General features: G+C 40.0%; 1 protein-coding gene across 1 annotated transcript in view; it reads left to right on the top strand.

Moving 5' to 3' along the window:
* Positions 1–15,303, top strand: part of Erlec1 (endoplasmic reticulum lectin 1) — a 24,587-nt gene extending 9,284 nt beyond the window's left edge. The window contains 8 exon segments of the mRNA XM_013018017.1: positions 1,552–1,775; positions 1,868–1,997; positions 5,345–5,506; positions 6,273–6,332; positions 11,514–11,638; positions 13,858–13,935; positions 14,152–14,227; positions 15,042–15,303. Of these exon segments, the coding sequence (XP_012873471.1) occupies positions 1,552–1,775; positions 1,868–1,997; positions 5,345–5,506; positions 6,273–6,332; positions 11,514–11,638; positions 13,858–13,935; positions 14,152–14,227; positions 15,042–15,113 (927 nt within the window). The 3' untranslated portion in view covers positions 15,114–15,303.
* Positions 15,304–25,841: the final 10,538 nt, after the last annotated feature.

Raw genomic sequence — 25,841 nt, forward strand, 5'->3', positions numbered from 1 at the left:
GAAGTGGCACTGTGGCTCAAGTAGTAGAGTGCTAGCCTTGAGCTGAAGAACTGAGGGACAGCGCCCAGGCCCAGAGTTCAGGCCCCATGACCGGACCAAAAAGAAAAAAGAAAATTGCTTTGGACTGATATCTGAGGAAGATGATGAGCCAGGTGCCAGTGGTTCACACTTGTAATCCTAGCTACTCTGGAGACTGAGATCTGAGGATGGCAGTTCAAAGCGAGCCCAGGAAGGAAAGTCCGTGAAACTCTTATCTCCAATAAACCACCAGAAAGCCGGAAGTGGCGCTGTGGCTCAAGTGGTAGAGCACTAGCCTTGAGCTGTAGAGCTGAGGGACAGCGCCTAGGCCCAGAGTTCAAGCCTCACAACAGACCAAAAAAAAAAAAAAGATGATGGTCTTGGTAGGTGATGGTTGTGGTAGTTTGAGGAGCAGTTGATGAACTAAGTATAGACACACAGCATTGAAGATTTTAATTTTACAAACTACCTTCAAGATAAAAGATTTACCATGACTGAAAGATAGCAAAATGGGAATCAAAGTATGAAATGAGGACTGAGATATGGCTTAAGGGATAAAGCTCTTGTAAGGCCCTGAGTCCAATCCTCAGTACTGAAAAAATTAAAAGTGTGAAATGATAAAAGAAGAAGAAGAAGAAAAGGATAAGGGAAGTAAACTAACATTAAGACCTAATTATAAGCCAGGCATGTAACAAAAGCTAATGCTTAATTTTCCCAACAAGCTTTGAGTATTTTATTATTTTACTTTTACAAATGACCGACACTGAATCAAAGTCATAAAGCTACAAAATTTGAAATTTGGAATCCAAGTTATTCTAATTTTCAATAGTATCAAATAGCATACAAGGAAATCTCAAAATATTTTTCCAGGCATATTCATTTATTGCTTGGTTTTGGATATGCACTGAGATATTATTAACTCCTTAATGAATCCTTCACCCCTCTGACATACATCTTTTATTCTCCATTCCATGAAAATGTCTTAATTTGCCCTTTGTTAGACTTGAATAGATTTATGTAGACATTTATATGCTGAAAAGTATATGTTGCTAATGTCAGAGAAGAATACTTAGATGTACGAGTACTGGTTTAGATTCCTATTTAGAGGATAGAGTTCTACCATCTAGCCCTACTTTTTGACAAATTAACCTGTGGACTTCTGGAACCTAAATTCTTTTAAACAGCCAATTGAGAATTTAGTGATGACAGTTCAAAGCAGCTGATATACTAAGTTCTTGTATCTTCAGTGTATTGACAATATCTAATGTTAATCCTGATCTTTTAACCCTTTTGTAAAAATATACATGATTTAATAATTTAATTTTAGCATCAAATAATAATATTCTTTTTTACTGATTTAAACTTACAAATACAAATTACTCAAGTCATTAGTGTGGACTTAAAGAAATACAGAAATGTTACTTTTCTGTTTATAAATAAAATGTAGCTTTCTTCCTTCCAGAATAAGAGCTTCCCCATCTCCAACCCACCTCAGTTTCTAATGAAAAGTATTATACTTTTTTTTTTTTAAAGATTCCCACTAAAAATATCGAAGGTCAGATGACACCCTACTATCCTGTGGGAATGGGAAATGGTACACCTTGTAGTTTGAAACAGAACCGGCCCAGATCAAGTACTGTGATGTACATATGTCATCCTGAATCTAAGCATGAAATTCTTTCAGTAGCTGAAGTTACAACTTGTGAATATGAAGTTGTCATTTTGACACCACTCTTGTGCAATCATCCTAAATATAGGTAGGATGTGCATTTAATATTTTAAACATACAATGCACACATGCTTTGTAGTGTTCTGATGCTTAATTTAATGCTTTGTTCTTACTAAATAGGTTCAGAGCATCTCCTGTAAATGACATATTTTGCCAATCACTGCCAGGATCTCCATTTAAACCTCTCACACTGAGACAGTTGGAGCAACAGGAAGAAATACTAAGGGTTCCTTTTAGGAGAAGTAAAGAGGTAAGAGGATTATCTAATGACAATTCCTTAGTGCTACATTTTTCAGTTTTTAGAATATATGTTTTAGAATACATATGATATTTGCAGTAGTTTTCCTCTCTCTCTCTTTTTTTTTTTTTGGCATTACTGGAGTTTGAACTCAAGACTTCATACTTGCTAGGCAGTACTTCACTGATGAGCCACAACTCCAGCCCATTTTTGCAATGGTTATTTTTGAGATAGATAGCATCTTGCTTCTTAACTGGGCATGAAACTGGCTTCTCATTATAGTTACATGCCCAGCTTGTTCTGTCGAGACAGAGTCTTGAAGACTTCTCTGCCCAGAACTAGCCTGGAACCATGATCCTCCAATCTCAGCCTTCCACAAAGCTAGGATGACAGACATATAGCACCATGCCCAGCTTATGGGAAGGGAGTCTCAAACCTCTGCCTGGGTTGACCATGAACCACAATCCTCCCATTCTCACCTTCCCTGAACCACTGGCACCTGTCAACCATTGGCCCCAATTTTTTTAAATCCAATTCTTTTCATGATTTCAGTTCTTACACTTTTCGAACGCTGTTTGGAATCCTCCAATAGTCATAGTTCTATATTAAAGTTAATCTAATTTTTGAAGTAGATTAATCTAATTTTTGTTCCAGCTAAGCCTCTTGAGGAAATAGACAGCAGCCCTATCCCCACTTTCTAACACTTTATTCTTCAGTTCATTGCTGTCCTTTAGCATGTTCTGTAGTGTCTTCCTGTTCATCTTCCTGTTGAGCTTAGCATTATATATTTTCAGTCATCTTACACTCATTTTCTCTACTTCATGCTGACTTTCTATCTTCCCCAATGCTTTTAAAACATTATGCTCTACTCAGTTAACCAGCAGAAACCTGTCATTTTTTTACCTACCTCTTCATTTGCTTCTCACTCTGATCACATAGTAAGAGCCATCAGTGTTATAGATGCCTTTCAAATCTACCCTGCCAATAGATGAGGACTTCAATAGATGAGGACTTCACTATATCCTAGGAACAGAAACTGGTCTCCTCTGAAATCTATTGCTGACCTTTCTACAGAATTAATGAAATGATGTTTCTAAAATGAATATTTGACATTGGATTGCCTGGAACATGCCTTTAAATCTTAGCGACCCAGAGAGCTGAGAACTAGAGGATCAGGGTTCAAAGCCCAGCCCTGACAGACATTTCCAAGAGACTTCATTTCCAATTAACCAACAAGAAAGCTGAGCAAGCACCAGGCCCTGAGCTCAAGCTACAGTATTGGCAATAAAATAAAATGGACATTTGATTATATATTGGATTCTTTAGTGATTAACATGATCTATGCCTCCAAATAAAATCATTGCTTATGAAATATAAGCATTTTTTGTGATTGGGCTTCATCTTCATTTCCCTCCCTTTATGCCAGCTGGTCTTCTTTTCTTTTGGTGCTGGTACTAGGGCTTGAACTCAGGGCCTTGGTCCTATCCCTTTTCCACTCAAGGCTGGTGCTCTACCACTTGAGCCAAGCTCTAGTTCTAGCTTTTTGCTGTCAATTGGAACTAAGAGTCTTCTGGATTTTCCCTGGTCCAGCTGGGTTCAAACCATAGCTGAGTTCAAACCACAGTCTAGATGTCAGCCTCCTGAGTAGCTAAGATTACAGGCATGAGCCATAGGTTGTTTTGAGCAACTTAAGAGTTTTCTAAAAGAACCATGTTTTTTCTGGCTTCCTTGCTTTTCTTCTTTTTCCTTGTCCTTGCCTCCCTCTTTGTAACTTCCTATGTTAGACATGTTACTGTCAGTTAATTTAGAAATTAGACAAGATTTCTAAACAGGATTTCTGTCATCTAAGAAGAGATCAATGTTTCACTTCTAACGCTTTGTATTTTATTTAATCCCTTAAGCTTATAAGTAGATATGTAAAAAGTCACAAAGTAGCCAGGCACTGATGGCTCATGCCTGTAATCCTAGCTACTCAGGAAGCTGAGATCTGAGGATTGCAGTTCCAAGCCAGCCTAGGCAGGAAAATCCATGAGACTCTTATCTCCAACCAGCCACCAGAAAACGAAGTGGCGCTGTGCCTCAAGTGGTAGAGTGCTCACCTTGAGCTTAAGAGCTCAAGGACAGCACCCAGGACCAGAGTTCAAGCCCCATGAAGACAAAAAAAAAAAGTCACAAATTATTAATCATATTTCAAAATTTATCAGATGTTTTCTCTTTTGTGGAGTCTTCATATTACAGTTCTTGGTAAAAGTCAGTTAAAATCAGCTGGGCATCAGTGGCTTATGCCAGTAATACTAGGTACTCAGAAAACTGAAATTCGAGCATCACAGTTAAGAAGCCAGCTGAGGCAAGAAAGTCTGTGAGACTCTTATCTCCAAGTAATCACCAGAAAGCTGAAAGTGGAGTTGTGACTCAAGTGGTAGAGCACTAGCCTTGAGCACAAAAGCTCAGGGAGGGTAGCCAGGCCCTGATTTCAACCTGCCCAGGATACATGCACACACATACACACACACAAAGGGTGAAATCCACCCCTTCCACCCCCCTGTACATCCCCTTTATAATAACAATTTAAAACAAAAAACCCTTCCTCTGAGTTTTCTGTGCTTGCACTCTTACTTGTGTCTTCCTTACTAAATTACAGGTTCCTTCCCCTCAGACAACAAACAAGTTCTGCTCCATTTGAATAATTATAATTCATATTCATTCCCCCATCCACTCTCCTTTACTCCAGTTGTTATCTTTTATCTCTTCTTAGCCTAAATGGAAGGGACACAAAGTATTAACAAGTATCAAAGTACCAACAAGAGTAACGAGACAAAATATGGATGGAACTTGTCTTTACGTGTTCAGAATGGTTATGAGACTCCTAACTGGTAGATTAAACTAGCATTTGTTTTGAGCATTCTACATACTGTTAAGTATCACAAATTCCATTTCCTTAAAACACATTCAATTAAGTGAAAAACTTATTTTCCAGATTTTCTGTAACTTAAAAATAATAGATTAAGCTAAGCACCATGGCTCACTCCTATAATCCTAGCTTCTCAGGTGACAATGATAAGAAGGCTTATGGTTCGGAGCCGGCCCAGGCAAAAAGTTCATGAGACTATACTTTAATCAGTAAAGGCAGGCAAGATGGTTTGCCCCTGTCATCTTAGCTACAAAAGAAGTATAACTAGGAGGATTTTGGTCTAGGCTCGCCTGTGTGTAAATGAGAGACCATATTCAAAACATATCTAAAGCAAAAAGGAGCTTGGGCAAATGGCTCAAGTTGTAGAGCACCTGCTAATAATAACTGAAGCCATAATTGAAAAAAATTATGACATAGGGAACTTACAAATGTGTTTGCTTATTTTTAGGAAGATTTGCAGTCAACTAAAGAAGAAAGATTTCCAGCAATCCACAAAACTATTACTATTGGCTCCCAGCCAATGTTCACTGTTGGAACAACCCATATATCCAAGCTTACAGATGATCAACTTATAAAAGAGTTCCTTAGTGGTTCTTACTGCTTTCATGGGGTAAGAAGTGAACCTTCACTTTAAATATTTGTCTTCAATTTTTACTTTGCAGTTATTTTATCAGAAGTATTAGTACTCTAAAAAGGTTTATGTCTATAGTGAAATGACAGGATCTTGTTATTACTAGTAGTCATTTCTCTCTATAATCAAATATATCTACATCTCCATAATTTACTCCATAGCCCTTAAAGTCTCTTACTCCCAAGGGAAAACTTGACCTTTCATGCACCAAGCATGTATGATTCTGGCTGATTGATAGAATCAGCAACAATGATTATATTTCCCACATTTTGTTTAGATAGTAATCACAGTTGAAACTAGATTTAACATCTACAAAGTAAAAGTGGGATTTTTGTCTTGTTTTATTCATTTTTTTATGTGTGCCAATTCTGAGGCCTGCAGTAAGGGCTGGCTACTTCCTGGAACTTTATTTACTCAAGGCTCTACCACTTGAGTCACAGCTCCACTTCTAGCTTTTTGGTGGCTAATTAGAGATAAGAGTCTCACAGACTTTTCTGCCAGGTGGCTTTGAACTGCACTCCTCAGATTTCAGCCTCCTGAGTAGCTACCATTACCAATGTTACCATTGCTACCCAGCTCTTACTTATTTTACTTATTCTTTTTTTATTAAATATCTCAGTGATGTTTAATTTTCAACCATATCATTGCTATTATGTTTATATGTTCATCAGTATCATTTGACAATATTGTCAGTCCTTGTTCCCTTTCTCAGTGCATAACTTTTAACGTGTTTTCTTTCCTTCAGGGTGTTGGCTGGTGGAAATATGAATTCTGCTATGGCAAACATGTACATCAGTACCATGAGGTATAGACATTTTTATATTATTTTACTATTGGATGGGTTAGTTTGTTGTTTATTGGTTTGATTATTGTCTGTCTATTGTACTGGACCTCCAGCCCAGGTACTAGGCAAGTGCTCTGATACAAGCTCAGCTCTGCACTAAAAGTTTTAAACTAGTTTATGGAATAAAGGAAGGAAATTGATACTACTTATTAGATGATTTTAATATGGAAATAGCAAATCATCTTTAAACTTTGAAAATTAGAAATCCTAACGTTAAACCCATATTGCTTGTTGGCTACTCAAATTCTTGGCGTAAGCCTAGTAGAATAATAGGTTGTTGTGTCTGTTCCCCTCTAACATTAATCAACAAGTTTGTTATTCTTTTTTTTTTCTTTTTATCGTCTCTGGGCCTGGGCACTGTCCCTCAGCTCTTCAGCTCAAGGCTAGTACTCTACCACTTGAGCCACAGCACCACTTCCAGCTTTTTCTGTGTGTGTGGTATTGAGGAGTCGAACTCAGGGCCTTATGCAAGCACTCTAGCACTGAGCCACCTTCCCAGCCTAAGAAGTTAGTTATAAAACTCACTTTAAATTAAGATTATACATTAATGATAATATTAATAAAAGTGAGTTGAATATAGCAAAATAATTTTTAAGACTGCACACACATAGACTTTTTATTTATATTTATAATTATAAAGTGGCACATTTTCCCACATTAGTCAACTTGTTTACAGCCTATATTTGTCAAGTTGTACTTGTTTGGAAAGATAAACTTCTAAAAATTGAAGACAAATTTGGTAAAGATTGACTTGACTACTTCAAATGGCTCTTTTCAAAATTCCTAATACAAGTAATAAGTAATAATTAGGAAATACTATACTTGCCCACACAAAATGTTTTTGTTTTGGTTTTCAATAATGAAATTCAAACTCAAGATCTCATTCTTGCTAAGTAGGGGCTTTACCACTTGAAACACACTCACAGCCCATAAAATGTTCTAAGCTAATCTAAATTCAAAGATAGGCCATGCTAAGTATTCTTTCCATTTGTTTTACTGCTTTGCAATTTTGAAGTTATTTTGTTTTACCATTTTGTTTTGGTTTTGTGAAACATTATCACTGTGTAGCTTAGGCTGGCCTTGACCTCATGATCCTGCCTGCCATACCTCCTAAGTACTAAGATTATTATAATTATGCTTTCTTTTTTCAATTTTTTTATTGTAAAGATACTATACAGAGGGGTTACAGTTACATGAGTAAGGTACATTTCCTATCGAGCATTGTTACCCCCTCCTTTGTTTTTCCCCTACTATCCCCTCCTTCCCTATCTTCTCAATTCCTCCCTCCCCTCCTAAGTTGTAAAGTTCATTTTCAACATAGTGTCTTGTACATCTCATTGTTACAATGGGTCAACCTGTATCCTTGTTTCTGCATTTTGTTATACCCTTCCCCTCCCCAAACTAGAAAAATGTATATACAAGATACAGGACACCAGAATCAAATACAGTAAAAATGGGTTATGCCATGGGGGAAGAACATATAAAAGAAACAAAAAAAAATCACATAGTACATTAAAAACAACATTACGCTTTCTTTTTAGTGGAACTAATACTAATACAGGTAAAGTGCAAAGAAATTACCATGTAACTAACCCAGTAACTTCTTTAATTGAAGAAATGTATGGGGCTGGGAAGGTAGCTCAGTGGTAGAGTGCTTGCTTCGCATGCATGAGACCCTGGATTCGATTCCTTAGCACCACATAAGCAGAAAAAGCCAGAAGTGGTTGGTTCGGTGGCTCAAGTGGTAGAGCTCTAGCCTTGAGCTGAAGAGCTGAAGACAGTGCCCAGGCCCAGAGTTCAAGCCCCACGACGAAATATATGCAAAAATTTTAATGAAAGGTTAATTTCTCCTTTTATCATCATTTTTAATTAGTTCTGTTGGTATATATATATATATTTTTTTTCCATTGAGACACAGTTTCACCATATAGCCTAAAGTGGGCTCAAGGTAGTGTTTTTTCTGCCTCCGCCTCCTAAATTCTGGGATTACTGGCATGAACCAACATTCCTGGCACAGTGTCCTTTTGCCAGTATATTGCTAGCACATACTACTAGTGATGTACTTGATAGGTCAAAGCTGCCTTCCAGATAGTCCAGTTAATACACCCATTAAGGTGGCTGCTTTTCCATACTTAACAACACTAAGTTTTACCAAACTTAGTTTGTCCAAGGTCATCTAACCTAGAACTTTCTCAGGGATTCCTCCAGGTGCTTTAGGACATACAAAAGTAATAATGAGCAACATGTGTAACTAACTGTTCACTGTGTGCCAGGCACACTTAATCCTTATCACACCTTTAGGAGTAAGTTATTGTTACTCCAAGATGAAGAAAACTTGCAATCAAAAACCACATAAGGGGGCTGGGAAGAGCGCTTGCCTAGTATGCATGAAGCCCTGGGTTCGATTCCTCAGTACCACTTAAACAGAAGGCCAGAAGTGGTGCTGTGGTTCAAGTGGTAGAGCGCTAGCCTTGAGCACAGAGAGGCTCAGGGACAGTGCCCAGGCCCTGAGTTTAAACACAAGGACTGGCCAAAAAAAAAGAAGCAGAAGCAAACCACATAGGTAGTAAATGGTCAGACTAGAATTCATAGTCTCTTAAACACTTTGCTTTTTATCTAATCCCTGCCTAGAAGTTGCATCTAGTTGCTGGAAAACATGTGTAATAGCCATATCTTCCATAGGCAATACACACAAGGAGGAGAGTGGCTTGTCCTGGTTACTTACCACTCTTGGGATTTCAGTTCCCCAGTCAGAAGTATCTTACTGCCTACAGATAGTTAGTTGTCACACATAAAATATAAAGGAAGATAAGGAAATAGGAGAAAAAAGAGAGAGAAGAATACTTATAATATGCCATTTGGAGGGAAATGGATGGGCCTAGAATAAGTCATGTTAAGTAAGCCAGGCTCAGAGAGACCAACGGCGCTTGTTTTCTCTCATGTGTAAGCTAGATCTAAAACACAACTGCATGGTAACATATATAGGACTCAATACATGTACACACAAACTGGCTAAAGGAGTGTATTCTTAGGGGAGGAACCCAAAGACATTACTCTTCTTAACAACTAATATGTTTTTTAACAAAATGAATACCAAGAAGTAGAAACATGTTTTGGGAGGTGGGCAAAGGAGAGAGTAACAGGAATGGAGGGAGAAAGGATGAGCAAGTATATAATTCATCTTTTGAAAAATAATGGCAGAATTGAACAAGGGATTCTGGGTCCTTCTTTTTTTCTTTTTCTTTTTTAAAAAAACAAGGTCTTACTATGTAGCGTATGCTGTTCTCAAACTTATATTCTTCCTGCCTAAACCTCAAGTTCTGGGACTATAGACATGCACCATTGTGCCCACCCCAGACAGACAGTTTTGATACAGAAATAGCATGGAGTCAAATGAGTAGTGTGAAGACCAGTATAACTTGAAGATTCACGTTTAAAAGAATAAGACTGGGGCTGGGAAGGTGTCTCAGAGGTAGAGCGCTTGCCTTGCATGCATGAGGCCCTGGGTTCGATTCCTCAGCACCACATAAGCAAAAAGAAAAAAGCCAGAAGTGGTGCTGTGGCTCAAGTGGTAGAGCGCTAGCCTTGAACTGAAGAGCTGAGGGACAGCGCCCAGACCCAGAGTTCAGGCCCACGACCAGACCCAAAAAAACAAACAAACACAAAAAGAATAAGACTACTGGCCAGGCACCATTGGCTTATGCCTGTAATCCTAGCTACTCAGGAGGCTGAGATCGAGGAATACGGTTCAAATCCAGCCTGGGCAAGAACGTCCATGAGACTCTTACCTCCAATTAACGACCAGAAAACCAGAAGTGGCGCAGTGGCTCAAGTGGTAGAGTAGTAGCCTTGCGCTGAAGAGCTGAGGGACAGTGCCCAGGCCCAGAGTTCAAGCCCCATGAACCGACCAAAAAAAAAGAAAAAAGAAAACTAGGAAGAAATTGAGCTGCAGATTTAAGACATTGGTATGTTTGTGTTGCTCGGACAGAATACCACAGACTAGGTATTTATACAAAAAGAAACTTTGTTTCTCAGGCTTCTAAGAAGCTAGAAACCCCAATATGAAGGTCCCCACCCAGTTTGAAGGGTCTTTTAGCTGCATTGCCCCAAGACAAGAAAACAACAGAGGGGCTGGGAAGGTGGCTCAGTGGTAGAGCGCTTGCCTTGCATGCATGAGGCCCTGAGTTCAATTCCTCAGCACCACATAAGCAAAAAGAAAAAAGCTGGAAGTGGTGCTGTGGCTCAAGTGGTAGAGCGCTAGCCTTGAGTTGAAGAGCTGAGGGACAGCGCCCAGACCCAGAGTTCAGGCCCTACGACCGGACCCAAAAAAAAAAAGAAAGCAACAGAGGGTGAGGGATTGAACTCAAAGCCTCAAGCCAACCTTAATAATGGGCATTAATCTCTTCATAAGATTGTATCCCTTATGATCTAACTACTCCTCATTTGGTCCCGTCTTCCAGTAATGTTATATTAAGGATTCATTTCAAGCACTTGCTTTTTGGAAGCATAGCAGACATAGAAGCCAAAGATTGAATTGAGAATCCTAGCAGGACTAGGACTGCAGCGCACCAAGCATAGACAGGGCCCAGCTTTGAGTGCTAGTCTTACACACTATCACAAAAACGAGGGGCAATCACATGTGGGTTGTACAGTGTAGGAATAAGGGTGAAATCTCTAGAAAAGCACTGCTACAAACTGATAGAGGAAAAATAGGAGTTAGAGAAAACCATATCTAGAACTAACCTGACTAGAAAATAGTTGTACTATTCATAAAAACCAAGAATAAGGAAGATAATTTTGTATGTGTTTGTGCCAGTCCTGGGGCTTGAACTCAGGGTCTGGGTTTGACCATGATCTTTTCTGCTCAAGGCTAGCACTCTACCACTTGAGCCATAGTTCCACTTTTGACTTTCTGTCTCGGCCTAGCTCTTAACCATGATGCTCAGATCTCAGCCTTCTGTGTAGCTAGAATTAAAGGTGTGAGCCACCGACACCTAGCTAGGAAAACAAATTTCTACATTTAAAGATAGTATCAAATGTGTAAATGAAAATAAAGATGTGACTTACTTGAGAAGGTCAAGTCATTACATAAATGTATATGATATCAAGCATGCACTATCACAGATATTTTTCATCTGTTAGGACAAGGACAGTGGGAAAACCTCTGTGGTTGTAGGCACATGGAACCAGGAAGAGCATATTGAATGGGCTAAGAAGAACACTGCTAGAGCTTATCATCTCCAAGACGATGGTACCCAGACAGTCAGGTAAAGACTATTTGCCTTTTAGGGCTGGGAATTTGGCTTAATGGTAGAGTGCAATTCTTCAGTACCACATAAACAGAAAAGGCCAAAGTAGTGCGGTGGCTCAAGTGGTAGAGTGCTAGCCTTGAGCAAAAGAAGCTCAGGGACAGTGTCCAGCCCTGAGTTCAAGCCCCAGGACTGGCAAAAAAAAAGTCTATTCGCCTTTTAAGACTCAAGACTATTTACACATATAAAAATTTACACACATAGGTAAAATCCCAGGTCAATATCATTTCAGGGGACATCTTTTAGATTGGTTATCTCTGGGAAAAGCAACACAGTGTAACAGTTAAAGAGCACTAGTTTGTGTATCAGCTACCTGTATTCGGTTGTTGGCTGCCTCTTCCCCTTCCTTAGGCAAATCACATTACGTTTTCGAGAAGCCTCACTTTTCTTATCTAGTGATAGTTGCCTTATGGGATTGCCATTTAATTCATGTGAAGGACAGTACCTGGTAATCACAAGCAGAGCAGCTGCTGGCCTTTGCCAGGGCTAGTGGTGTGAATGGAGTGGCAGTGACTCTGTGAGGGGTGCTCGTGACTATGGCTCAGTTCTGTTTGGGTTGGGTTTGGTTTTCATTTTGTTTATTGTGGTGATAGAGACTAAACCCAGAACCTCACCCATGTTAGGCAATACTCTCCCACTAAGCTGTACCAAGCCCAACAACAGCTCCATCTATTAGAATCAAATAATAAAGCATATGCCTCTTTCATGTGTCATCTTTACCTTTATAAGCTATTTAATTCATTTAAGTATACTCCAGAATTTGCTTTGAAACTTACCTTTCCTAATGTAATATAATGTATCTTTTGAGGTAATGGTTGAAAATAGCTGAACAGTGACTTTCTGAGAAACTATATCACAAGGTTATATTGTGTATAACATAAGTAAATTGATCTATCTCAGTTCCCAAGAATAACTAAGCTTTAGCTTTTTTTGTGGTATCTTACTTAGTGAACTTAAATTATTTTTGTTCCTTCTTAGATGTTTCTTTCATTTTTTTTTTTAAACAAAGAAGGTTCCTACACTGACCAGTCAGGGCCACAGCAGGGGCTCGGGAGCTGGTACCGCGACCTAGATGTTTGTTGTTTTTTTTATTCCTAGAACAGATGGCACTCAGATTGTTTTCAGAATGTGCTGCGCTCGGACTGACCAAAATCAAAGTTGGCAAAAATTAGGATGTAGACATTTAAATATTCACATTGTCTTATGCCTGTATGTTTTGTGTGAAAGTAGTTTATGGTATCATGTCCAACATAATTAAAGCACAGGAGGGCACACTTGTACACTGCACCTTGAGATTTTGCAGGGGAGGTGGTGGTACTGAGTTTAAATTCAGCAACTTTTATTTGCTAGGCAGGCACTCTACCACGTGAGCCATACTCCTAACCCCTTATTTAAGTCTGATACCTTGTCCTAGGCTTGCTTTTGTACTACCTACAGTACCATATTTTAATGGTATTAGCTTGATAGAGAACAAAAAGAATTACTCAACAAAACCAACAATATTTTGGTCTGGACAAATGAATAACTACCCAGCCTACACCAGTAGCTCAGGCCTGTAATCCTAGCTACTCAGGAGGCTAAGATCTGGGGGGCACCATTGGAAGCCAGCTTGGGCCAACAAATCCAAAACTCTTTTCTACAGTTTAACCAGCAACCGAGGTGTGGTTCAAGCGTTAGAGCATCATCCTTGAGTAAAAAATGTGAAAGAACATGAGGCCTGGGAGTTTGTTTGGGGTTTTTTTGGTTTTGGTTTTTTTAGGGTTGAAAACTAACACTTTATTGGAATATCCACTCACTTGTTTATGTATTACCAGAATGCTTGCCCTGGTAAGACACCTTGCGTGCAAAACTAAGACTCATTCTCAAGAATAACAGGTCAAAAATATAACATGCTTAGTTCATTTAGGTAAAATAGGAAAGCTCTTTTCAGCCTTTTGGTGAAGGTGTATAACTTTAACATGTGACTTTACTCCTAGAATCTAAGCTATTTATATACAAATATTAGGCAAGTTACAAACATTATTAAAGTAATTCAAAGTATTCGTAATTTATATTCTCCTATAGAATCTGAAAGACTATGTGACATAACCAAAAACACCCTAGCACTTGCCACCACTACCCATTCCAATTATTCTGAACTAGTGAAACGTTAGTAAAATTTGTGTTTTCTATTTCAGGATGGTGTCACATTTTTACGGGAATGGAGATGTTTGTGATATAACTGATAAACCAAGACAGGTGACTGTAAAACTAAAGTAAGTTAAACCATCAAATCATGCTTTATGCCTTTCACTATTTCCTATAGATAAAAGTTTTATATAAATTATAATTATAATTATGAATAATTATTAAGTTGTCCAGATCATTATACTGAGTCTACTTAAATGGGTATTTGTAGTTTAAGAGAATAATAGTTGAAAAGAATTATTTTGTATGATTTGGGCAGTACCTTAAAGTACACTTTGTTTCAGATGTAAAGAATCAGATTCTCCACATGCTGTTACTGTGTATATGCTAGAGCCTCACTCCTGTCAGTATATTCTTGGGGTAAGTAAAGTGAACATATCAGAAATTCAGTTTGGGGTTGTGTATGTAGCTTAATGGAAGAATACTTGCCTATCATGCATGTGGCTCTATGTTCACACCGTTTCAAGCCATATTTGTGTGTGTGTGTGCGCACGCGCGTGTGCACGTGTGCTGATCCTAGGACTTGAACTTAGGGCATGGGCGCTATCTCCGAGCTTTTTTGTTCAAGGCTAGTGTTCTACCACTGAATCACAGCTCCACTTCTGGCTTTTTGGTGGTTAATTGGAAATAAGAGCCTCAGGACTTACCTCCCCAGGCTGGCTTTAAACTGTGATCCTCAGATCTCAGCCTCTGGAGTAACTAGGATTACAAACAAGAGCCACCTGTGCCAGACTAATCTGGTTCCTTTGTTATGGTTTCTAAAATGAAAGTCCCTCTGATCACATACATTGTCTACCTTTTGCACTGTTAATGTATTTTTTCATAATTACCATAACATCTCATAATTTCAACATCTGGTCTATCATTAAGATACATTTTTCTAAATCTGATCTCCTTTAAAATAAAAGTTACATTTTCTTCAACTTCTCAGTAAAACTGATTATTTTGCCATGTTTTCTATTTTTTGTTATATAAAACCCAGCTAAGTATTTCTCTTATATTCCTGTTCTTCCCATCCCTTCTCCCTTGCCATATTTACTTAAACATAAAAAATAATTTCACCATCAATCTCACATTGTATACAGATGTCTAAAAATGCTCTTCAAAAAGCTTACTTTGTATACATATTCACCTTATCAACTTTTTAATGGCTTTATTATTCTTGTTTCTTTAGGTTGAATCTCCAGTGATTTGTAAAATCTTAGACACTGCAGATGAAAATGGGCTACTTTCTCTCCCCAACTAAAGGATATTAAAATTGAAGGGGAAAAAAAAATTCATTGAAAGTCATGCTGATTTCTGTCTGACCATGCGTCTCAGTACAGTGTTCTCAGACATGGGATCTCATCTAACAAATGCTATAAAAGGACTCAACCACTCTGTCATTATATTATATATGTATATATAAGAGCTTATTCATAAACTTCTAAGGCAGACATTTGTCTCTCTTTTTATTTTTATTTTTAATGTGTCTTAGAAACTGTCTTTGCTTGGATAGTGTGGTTTGAAAATAAATCTCATGGGCTGGGAATGTGTCTCAGTGGTAGAGTGCTTGCCTAGCATGCATGAAGCCCCAGGTTCAATTCCTCAGTAGCACATAAACAGAAAAGCCTAAAGTGGTGCTGTGGCTCAAGTGGTAGTAGAACACTAGCTAGCCTTGAGCAAAAAGAAGCTCAGAAGCCCTGAGTTCAGACCCCATGACAGGCAGAAAAAAAGAAGAAAAAACAATCTAAATCTAATGCAAGCAACTTAGAATCTAGCCTATACAGATGTCATAATTGCTCAAATAAGATGGGAATTTAGCAGGAATGGATAAATTCCTAGACATATGAGCTGCCTAAGTTGAACCAAGAAGATACAAGTCAGTCAACAGGTCATAACTGTGCTTATTGAAATATTTTAAATAATAGGTTTATTAAGTAAATCACAATATATATAACTAGCTAATAAAAAGTAAATTGATAGGAGGTTGTTCAAATGAGAAACCATGTGAAATATGTAAATTCCAGTACCTGAAATCCTTTCAATAACTTTTTATGCAGCAGCTGCTCTGACAGGCATTAAGTTAGAAAGTGGACACATCATAGAGCCATACCTGAGTTTTCTTTACCACTATTAACCTAAAGAAACTTATTTGTGAAAGGTTGCTTCTCCCTCCAAACTTTTATGGGTTTTTTTTTCTCTTCATATAAGTGTTTACTCCCAAAGTATATATCATGTATAAACAGTTGGTGATTATTCTGAGTTAGAATGATTACTCTAACAAAACACACAATGGTAGGTACCTATTATACATGCCTACTGTGTATTACAGATCAGTTCTACCTGCCTACTGTGTATTACAGATCTTGGTTCTCAAAGGTTTTACAGCGCAATATTTATTTTAAAGAGAATAAAATTGTTCACAAGTTGAGGGTCATGTAGTCAGTGGCAGATTATTCACTTCCTCAATTTTCCTGTTGCATATACGTTGAATATAATTGCCTAGGTTTACCAGTTCATTGAAAAAGATACATAGATGGGCTAGGAAGGTGGCTCAGTGGTAGAGTGCTTGACTTTCATGAGGCCCTGGGTTCAATTCCCAGCACCACATAAGCAGAAAAAGCCGGAAGTGGCTCAAGTGCTAGACTTAAGCTGAAGAGCTGAGGGACTGCGCCCAGGCCCAGAGTTCAGGTACCACAACCAACACAATTTTTAAAAAAAAGGATACAGGGGTTAGAGGTGTGACTTAATTTGTAGAGCACTAGCCAGTGAGTGAAAGTGGCAAGTACCAAGTTTGAGTTCCAGTCTCAGACCTAAAAAGAAAAAGTATACATATAAGGACAAAAGTGGCCGTTGGGACTTCTACAGTGACTCAGTGGTAGAGCACCTGCCTAGCAAGAATGAGTTCCTGAGCTCAAATCCCAGGTACGAAGACAGGGAAGGCGAAGAGAGAAAAGGTAAAGGAATAAGAACTTCAGGCCAGCTAGGTTTACATAGCAAGACCCTATCTTTAAAAAAATACAAGAGCATGGCTTCTTGGTAGAGTGCTTGCCTAGCATGCATGACGCCCTGGGTTTTGATTCCTCAGTACCACATGCACAGAAAAAGCTAAAGTGGCACTGGCTCAAGTGGTAGAGTGCTAGCCTTGAGCAAAAAGAAACTCAGGGTCAGTGCCCAGGCCCAGAGTTTAGGCCCCAGGACTGGCAAAAAATAAAAAAAACTAAAAAAAGAATCCATGATACTCTTATCTCCAATTAAGCACCCAAAAGCCAGAAGTAGAGCTGCAGCTCAAGTGGCAGAGCACTAGTCTTGAGTGAAAAAGCTCAAGGATAATGCCCAGGCCCAGATACTGTCCATCCAAGGACTGGATAGAAAAAAAAAATTTTTTTTTTCAGTCATAAAGCTTGAACTCTGGGCCTGGGCACTGTCCCTCAGCTCTTCAGCTCAAGGCTAGCCGCTCTACCACTTGAGCCACAGTACCACTTCTGGTTTCCTGTGGTTAATTGGATGTAAGAGTCTCATGGTCTTTCCTGCCCAGGCTGGCTTTGAACCATGGTTCCTCAGATCTCAGCCTCAGAGTAGCTAGGATTACAGGTATGAGCCACTGGCACCCAGCAACTTTACCTTTTTATTAATGCCACTGACACGTGGCAATTTTAGCTTTTTATTAATGCAATCATGATATGTTTTTTTCAGTCCTGTGCAGGGGATCAAACACAGGGTTTCATGCATGCTAAAACAAGTACACTCTACTACTGAGTTTTGCCCGAACGGGGCCTAAGAATCTTGTGTTTCAAATAAAATTACCAAGTGATTCTCTTTATCTTAAATGAATTCTTCAGTGGTTGAGAATTACTGGTCTAATTCAATGGTTTCATATATACTAAGCCCCTAGATTAGAGTGTCAGGCAAATTTAGCAAGTAGGTCATCTTTGCAAGGGTTGTTTGTGACATGGAAACATCTTTTAAGTTCTGCTTGTTGTTCTTTGAGACACCACTAGAGGGAGCAGATAGTCCAGCTCTAATTTATACCTTGGATGAACAGTGTTGGCAACAAATTGTCTCAAAACTGAGTAAGCTTGTGTGTTCTGTCACGTGAACTACCTTTTCCAATCATCTGATACCTGGACCTGGCCTGATTTCTGATAATGTTTATATTACCAAGCACATAAATTAGGACATAGGACATATTATTAACCCAGTAGCACTGAAGAGCTAGCATAAAAGGCTTAAGCCCTTTATCTTTAGAAGAAAAAAAAAGTTCCATTTTACTTTGTTAGGATTTGCAACCAAAGCTTCAAATGAAAATAAATACCAGCCAGCTTTTTGGGGGCTTGAACTCAACTTGGGTGCTGTCCCTGCGCCCTTCAGCTCGGAGCGAGCACTCTACCACTTGAGCCACAGTGCCAGTTCCAGTTTTCTAGTGGTTTATTGGAGATAAGAGTCTCATGGATGTTAGTGCCCAGGCTGGCTTTGAACCATGATCCTCAGATCTCAGCCTGCTGAGTAGCTGGGATTACAGGTGTGAGCCACTGGTGCCCAGCTAATACCAAGCCAACTTAGATCTGATTCCAAATTCTATTCCTAGTGTTGAGTGGTTTTACTTACCAATGTTTGTTATTTGTATTGAATATAGAAAAGGGCTCTGTCTCTCCCTTCCCCCTCCACCTTGGCTCCCTCCCCTTCCTCTCCTTTAGTAGGAATGGTGGAAAAACCACAACGCAACTCCACAGGGCATGCTTTATCTCTTCTGCAATATTGCCAAAACAAAGTTGTGCAAGCAGACAAAATGATCCAGTGAATTGTACATTGAAAATACTAGAATTTTTCATTTGTCACCTGTTAAAAATTAAGCATCAGAGCTGAGCATAGTGGTTCATACCTGTAACCATTCCAGCTGCTTTTAAAAGGTAAAGATCTAGACGATCAAGACTTGAGGCCAACCTAGGCAAGGCCCCAGCTCAACCAGTAAGCTGGGTATTCTCTGCTACTGAGTACAAGACATGAGCCAGAACATTACGCACTCCGATTGCACCGTTTTGTGTTCATAAATAGCTTGTGACAGAAACATCTTCCCCAGGAGCCTCTCTTTACCATCTCCCACCCAAGAGAACATTCAGAGCTCACCATAATACTCTGTAAGTGAAGGAAATGAGCACCTTAGTCCTGGCCACATAGGATCTCAAGTTTTCCATGTTGTTTTTATGGAACACACATCACCTTTTCTTAAGCTAGTACAATTTACACACCTGACAGATTAAAATACATTAGCAAGATTAAAATTTCACCTTAGAAAACAAGAAAAAAACTTCAATATATTAATGAATCAAACATTGGTTAAAGAGAAAAGGCAAATTCCTAAAAACATAGTTTTAAAAGTAAATCTTGGGGCTGGGAAGGTGGCTCAGTGGTAAAGTACTTGGTTCACATGCATGAAGCCCTGGGTTCCATTCCTCAGCACCACATAAGCAGAAAAAGTCAGAAGTGGCACTGTGGCTCAAGTGGTAGAGCGCTAGCCTGAGCTGAAGAGCTGAGGGACAGCGCCCAGGCCCAGAGTTCAGACCCCACGACCGGACCCAAAAAAAAAGTAAATCTCATCGTCATCAAAAAAATAGATTAAAATTAAAATGAACCTTTTTTCATGAGTCATGAGGTTATTCAAATAAAGAAAGCAAGAAAGCAGAAAACAAATTCAACAGACCAGGTCATCTTTAATGGAAAGTTGAAGAGCAGAGTCATGGTGGCCTGAGAAGAGTCAGGAGACAGGAGATGTGATGGGGGCAAGGGACTTAAGTAGTGTTCTGGGTGGGGGCAGGGTCCAAAGTACCAGAGAGTTGCAAGGAGTTTCAGGATGTGCCTAGTGCCTTGAGAGTTTGTGGTAATAGGCTGAAGTGGAGGAACTCAGGTACCTGAGGCCCGAGGCATGGTGGGGAAGTGGGTTTTCATATTTAGATTAAAATTCTGGGCTGCAGAATTTCAAGCAGTTGGCGGGGTGCAGGGGTCAGTGGACCATGCCATGGGAGCAACAATGAGTATGAGAACAGAACAGATTCCCATTATACAGGACATTTTGTTTCTTTGGTGATTTGGGGGTGTGCTGCTATTGTTTTGAGGCTTTTCTGTTCAAGAGTGGTATTCTACCACTTGGACTACAGCTGCCCTTCTGGCTTTTTGATAATTTGCGATAAGTTTTTTTATTTGTTTTCCTGGGCTGGCTTTAAACTGTAATCCTCAAATCTCAGCCTCCTGATTACCTAAGATTACAGGAATAAGCCACCCAGCACCCAACTGTGATTTGTGTTTTTAATGGGACAACTCAATACTGGATGCTTTCCCAATTGCTAGATGCCAGTATAACTGCATCAATCTTCTTTGTGTGTATGTGCCAGTCCTGGGGCTTGAACTCGGGGCCCAGGCTCTGTCCCTGAGCTTCTTTTGCTCAAGGCTAGCACTCTACCACTTGAGCGCACTACTTCCAGCTTTTTCTGTTTATGTGGTACTGAGGAATCAAACCCAGGATTTCATGAGTGCAAGGCAAGCACTCTACCACTAAGCCACATTCCCAGTCCAACTACATCAATCTTTCTGAAAACAACTGTGTCAGTAGTTTTAGATTAGATGTACATTTGTATCTAATAATTTTCCAGGAAATCCTTAGATCTTTTTTTTTTTTTGGTTGGTCATGGGGCTTGAACTCTGGGCTTGGGTGCTGTCCCTGTGCTCTTCAGCTCAAGGCGAGCACTCTACCGCTTGAGCCACAGCACCACTTCTGGTTTTCTAGTGGTTTATCAGAGATAAGAGTCTCACGGACTTTTTCTACCCGGGCTGGCTTTGAACCGTGATTCTCAGCTCTCAGCCTCCTGAGTAGCTAGGATTACAGGAGTGAGCCATCGGCACCCGGCTCCTAGGAAATTTTTGAATATAGCAGTAAAGGTTGGTTCCAAATGTTCGAAGCAACTTTATAGCAAATAAAGGCGAGAAAGACAAAAATGCACAGCATTAGAAAAAGTTTAAGCACATATGATATTTATATAGTGAAATATTATACCACCTTCAACATAATACATTCAAAAAACTTTTTATTTCATTTTTTAAAATCACTCTGGCAAATCAAAACAACACTGAAATTCCATCCCAGCCCCATCAGAATGGTTGTTACCAAGGAAACAACAAATGCTAATGAGGACATGGGGGTGGGGAAAAAATGCTTGCACATCACCTATGGGAAAGTCACCTAATAAATCAACTATAGAAATCAGTAGAGCAGTTTCTCAAGAAACTAAAAATATAACTACTTTATGATCCTTCTATACCATTCCTGGTTATAGAAGGAGGCACATGTACATCTTTGTTTATAGGTGACGGTTCACAATAGTCAAGTTAGAAAACCAGCCTAGTCCCTAACAACCATTGAATGGATTCTTTAATAAGTGGTATATATACACACTATGGAATATTATAAAGAAGAATGAAATTGTGTTTATAGGTAAATGGATGGAGCAGGAAATTCAGTTACATGAAATAAGCCAGACTGAGAAAGACAAATGTCAGCAGTCCTTCCATGTGGAACTGAGACCAGGGAAAAAAATGATATGAGTATAAAAAGTGGACTGTTTTGAGGGCAGGGGGAGTAGTAAAAGGAAGGGAGAGAGTAAAAGGACAGGATGATGAAGGGTGATTATGGTCAAAGTATATGTTTGCCGGGAAATATTATAATGAAACTCCTTGTACAGTTAAAATCCATTACTAAAAAAAATTTTGTCCCACTGAGATTTGACATTTGACATCAAGATTAAGTGATAACATGAATCCCCTCCTCTTGCATTTACATCTTCTTTGGGGGAGTAAAAAAAAATCATGTTACTTTTTTTCTCTTCAGACCTTGAACCAAAATGTCACTTAAGAAGTGGGTACCACGGGGCTGGAAAGGTGGCTCAGTGGTAGAGTGCTTACCTTGCTTGCATGAGGCCCTGGGTTCGATTCCTGAGCACCACATAAGCAGAAAAAAAGCCAGAAGTGGTGCTGTGGTTCAAATAGTAGAGCGCTAGCCTTGAGCTGAAGAGCTGAGGGACAGCGCCCAGGCCCAGAGTTCAGGCCCCAGGACCAGATCCCCAAAAAAAAAAAAAGAAAAGAAGTGGGTACCAGTAGCTAATGACTGTCATCCTAACTACTCAGAAGGCTGGACAAGCCCAGAATCAACACACACACACAGTCACTCGACAAATATTTCCTCCACACCATCATATTTCTCCCTAGCAAGAGTACACAATGCATCTCCTTCATCTACTTCCCAACTCTGTGAGCTAAAATCCTGAGACGCTCTGAAGTCCTCAAAATACCTGTGTGCTCTGGCTTCTCTGAAAAAGCACAACTACTCTTCATTTCCTCAGTCATATTGAGACAATCAGACTGAGAAGCTTCTTGGACACATGCTTTTCAGAAACCAAATAAAAACTCTAGAAGCACTCACAAACTGAATAATGAAGATATTCTCAAGCTCTGAGCCCTGCCTGGTTCTCATACCTCAGTACCAGAAGACAAGCATAAAGCCCTCTTTGTGAACTGCTTGGCTTTGTAGGGTCTAGTTGGCATCTGGATCAGGCTACATTCTGCAGAATGTCAGGCTTTGCATGAAAATCAAGATTCCCACATTGAGAGTCAGTCGACAGACTCACACGCATCAGCATGCGACAGGCAGTGGCTGAGGGATCAGGAAAAAGTGAGAAAGGCAAACCACCAAGTAAATGGAACTGAAGGAAACAACTAGATCTTTCACAGTGCCAGCTATGCGCACCTAGAAAACCACATCGAAAATCTGTTTAACTAGAAGGGGGAAGAGCAATGAGTAATTCTCTGTACTTGAGTGATGGTCTTAAGACTTTTTATTAGCGTATATGTTATACCAGGGGGCATTTTGTTGTGACATTTCAATACATACATACAATAGACCCCAACCAAACTCACCCCCTCCAACCATCTCTCTCCCTCATCCCTTCCTCATCTTCCCTTCTTAAAGTAATTTCAATAGGTATCATGGTTCTATTTCATACATGTATATAAAGTACTTTAACCATATTCCCCCTTATTGACTTTCTCTGTTGCCTTCCCATGGGTACCTGCTGACCAACATGACCAGTTTACTTTCCTGCAATTTTTTCCAACATATAGTAATTGCATACAGAAATTTCACCATGATAATTTACACACGCACATATTATAATTTTGTCAGAGTTACTTTATCTATTGCTCTCTCTTTTCCAGTTACCCCATTATTCCTCAGCTTTCACTAAGTTTCTGTATGGTACCAAGAAGTGATATTTTTACATTAATAAAATTAATCTCAAAGACACTGGACACAAAGAGATTGCCAATTCACTATTCCTTGTGGAAAGTAGAATTTCCCCTAAACCTTCACCCTTCTTCAAAATGGTCATATACTTTACAGTATATGACCTTCAGAACCAGTTAGCCCTTTTCTCCTTCAGTCACTTTGTGGTTGTGGAAGGGCTTTACTCGTTTGAGAGTGAGGGTCTCACTTTCTAGCCCAGGCTGGCCTTGACCTAGCAATTGTCTTGCCTCTACCTCCTGAGTTTTGGGATCAGAAGGGTGCACAGCCCCTAGGGGTGCTGTAGGGACTTGTTAGCTACAGCCACAAAATGAGCCAAGTGATTCCATTGGGAATGAATGCAGGTTGTCTGGAAGCTTCTGGGCAGCCAGGGTTATCCCTTGGAAAAGACGCACTCAGAGCACACAAAAAGGGTAGGACCTTGTACTACTCCTAGATCAGGATACAAACCCCTCCTCCAACCCAACCTTTTTGTTGTTGTTGTTGTTATGGGGCTTGAATTCAGGTCTTGGGTGTGTTCCCTGAGCTCTTTTGCTCAAGGCTAGTACTCTACCACTTTAAACCACAGTGCTACTTTCAGTTTTCTGATGGTTAATTAGAGGTAAGAGTCTCATGAGCTTTTCTGCTCAGGCTGGCTTTGAACCATGATCCTCAGATCTCAGCCTCCTTGAGTATCCAGGATTGTAGGTATGAGCCATCACTATCTGGTCCTAGATCCCCTTTTATTAAGAGTCCTACTGATTGATAACCAGCCTGGGGACTTAGGAAGGATATAACAAATAATACATAGGGAAGTTGTAAACCAAGCAACACATGGATTTAGGTCTCATTTCTAAGCTTTATCCATTTATGCCTTTGATTCATTTATTCAATAGTTCACTAGGGCCAAGGACTAATGGATACTGGGCTATAATGCTAAACAAAAATCCTTAGTCTGGAAGGAAGACAACCAGTCAACAATTCTATATAACTGTAGGAAGAACTGTGTCCCCCCCCCAAAAAAAAATCATATGCTAAACCAATCCCTAATCACTAATGTGACTAAATGAGATCATTAGGGTGGGGGTCCTCATGATGGTATTAGTGCCCTTACAAGAATAGAATCCCTAGAACTAGTTTCCTATCTCTCCACCATGAAGGGCAAGGAGAGAGGATACAGCAAGAAGGCAGTCAACTGAAAGAAAGGCATCATTAGAAATCAACCCAGACAGCACCTTGCTCTTGGACTTCCAGCCTCCAGAGCCATGAGAAAATAAATATGAGCCATGAGAAAATAAATATTGTTTCAGGCACCAGTTTATGGCACTATGTTACAGCAGCCTGAGCAGACAAATACAATAATATCAGGAGATAATAACACTTTAAAAAAAATCTGGCCAGGCACGTGTGGCTCATACCTGTAATCCTACTCAGGAGGCTGAGATCTGAGGATCACAGTTCAAAGCCAGGCTGGGCAGGAAAACCAGAAGTGGCACTGTGGCTCAAGTGGTAGCGCATGCTCACCTTGAGCTGAAGAGCCCAGGGACAGTGCCCAGGCCCAGAGTTCAAGCCCACAACCACCACCAACAACAACAACAAAAAAGTCAGATAGCGCTGGGAATATGACTTAATGGTAGAATGTTTGCCTAGCATGCACGAAGCCCTGGGTTCAATTCCTCAGTCCCACATAAACAGAAAAAGCTGTGGCTCAAGTGGTAGAGCGCTCACCTTGAGCTGAAGAGCTCAGGGACAGTGCCCAGGCCCCGGGAGCTGGCAAAACAAAACAAAAGTCAGATGGAGGGCTACATAATGATGGGATCGAGAGCTGTACAAATATAGCGACCAGGAAAGGCCCTGGGGTATTTTATCCTAAAACTAGCATTTTAGACCCGAGGCCCAACCTCCAGGAGATGCACATCTTGGGCCCAGTTCCTCATCCCTATATGCCAAGTAGAGAGAGACATGGTGGAGGCTAGAGAAAGGAGACTTATGGCACACACATGCCATAGGAAGACAGCATATCTTTGGCCATCTTCAGGGAACAAAGAACTGGGGGCCAGAAGATAGACATAAGCATAATGTCCTAGTCGTTACTGAGAGTGGGCTGGTTAGTATGGACTGTCAGTCATTGTTCCAGACTTGTTTTGGAAAGTGTTCTGCAGGAGTTACCACTGTCATCACTGGTCAGGGTAAACAATTCCTTAGGTTGTCTGTTCTAAGCAGGCTCCACTGTTCCTCAGAAGAAGCTCCATAAAGTCTCCATAAAGATATCTAGCCAGAAGTGGGTGACTCACATCTATAATCCTAGCTACTCAGGAAGCTGAGATCTGATGATCACAGTTCAAAGCCAGCCCCAGGGGAAGGTAAGTCCAAGAGACTCTTCTCTAACGAACCACTGAAAAGATGGAAGTGGAGCTGTGGCTCAAGCGGTAAAACACCAGCCTTGAGTGCAAACACAGGGACAGCACACAGGCCCCTGAGTTCAAGCCCCAGGACCAGCTCAAAAAGAAAGCTATTACCCATCTGTCCTGTCCTTCCTGGATTCCCAGGTGATTGCAAAGTACCTGTAGAGAGAACAGCTCAGGATGAAGACACATACAAAAACAGAGGCAAAAAATGCCAAGCTTTTAGTTCATCAGTGAGCCTGAGTAAGCAGTGCTCTTCCAA

This window comes from Dipodomys ordii, unplaced genomic scaffold (genome assembly GCF_000151885.1).
Source record: "Dipodomys ordii isolate 6190 unplaced genomic scaffold, Dord_2.0 Scaffold37, whole genome shotgun sequence".
Classification (NCBI taxonomy): domain Eukaryota; kingdom Metazoa; phylum Chordata; class Mammalia; order Rodentia; family Heteromyidae; genus Dipodomys; species Dipodomys ordii.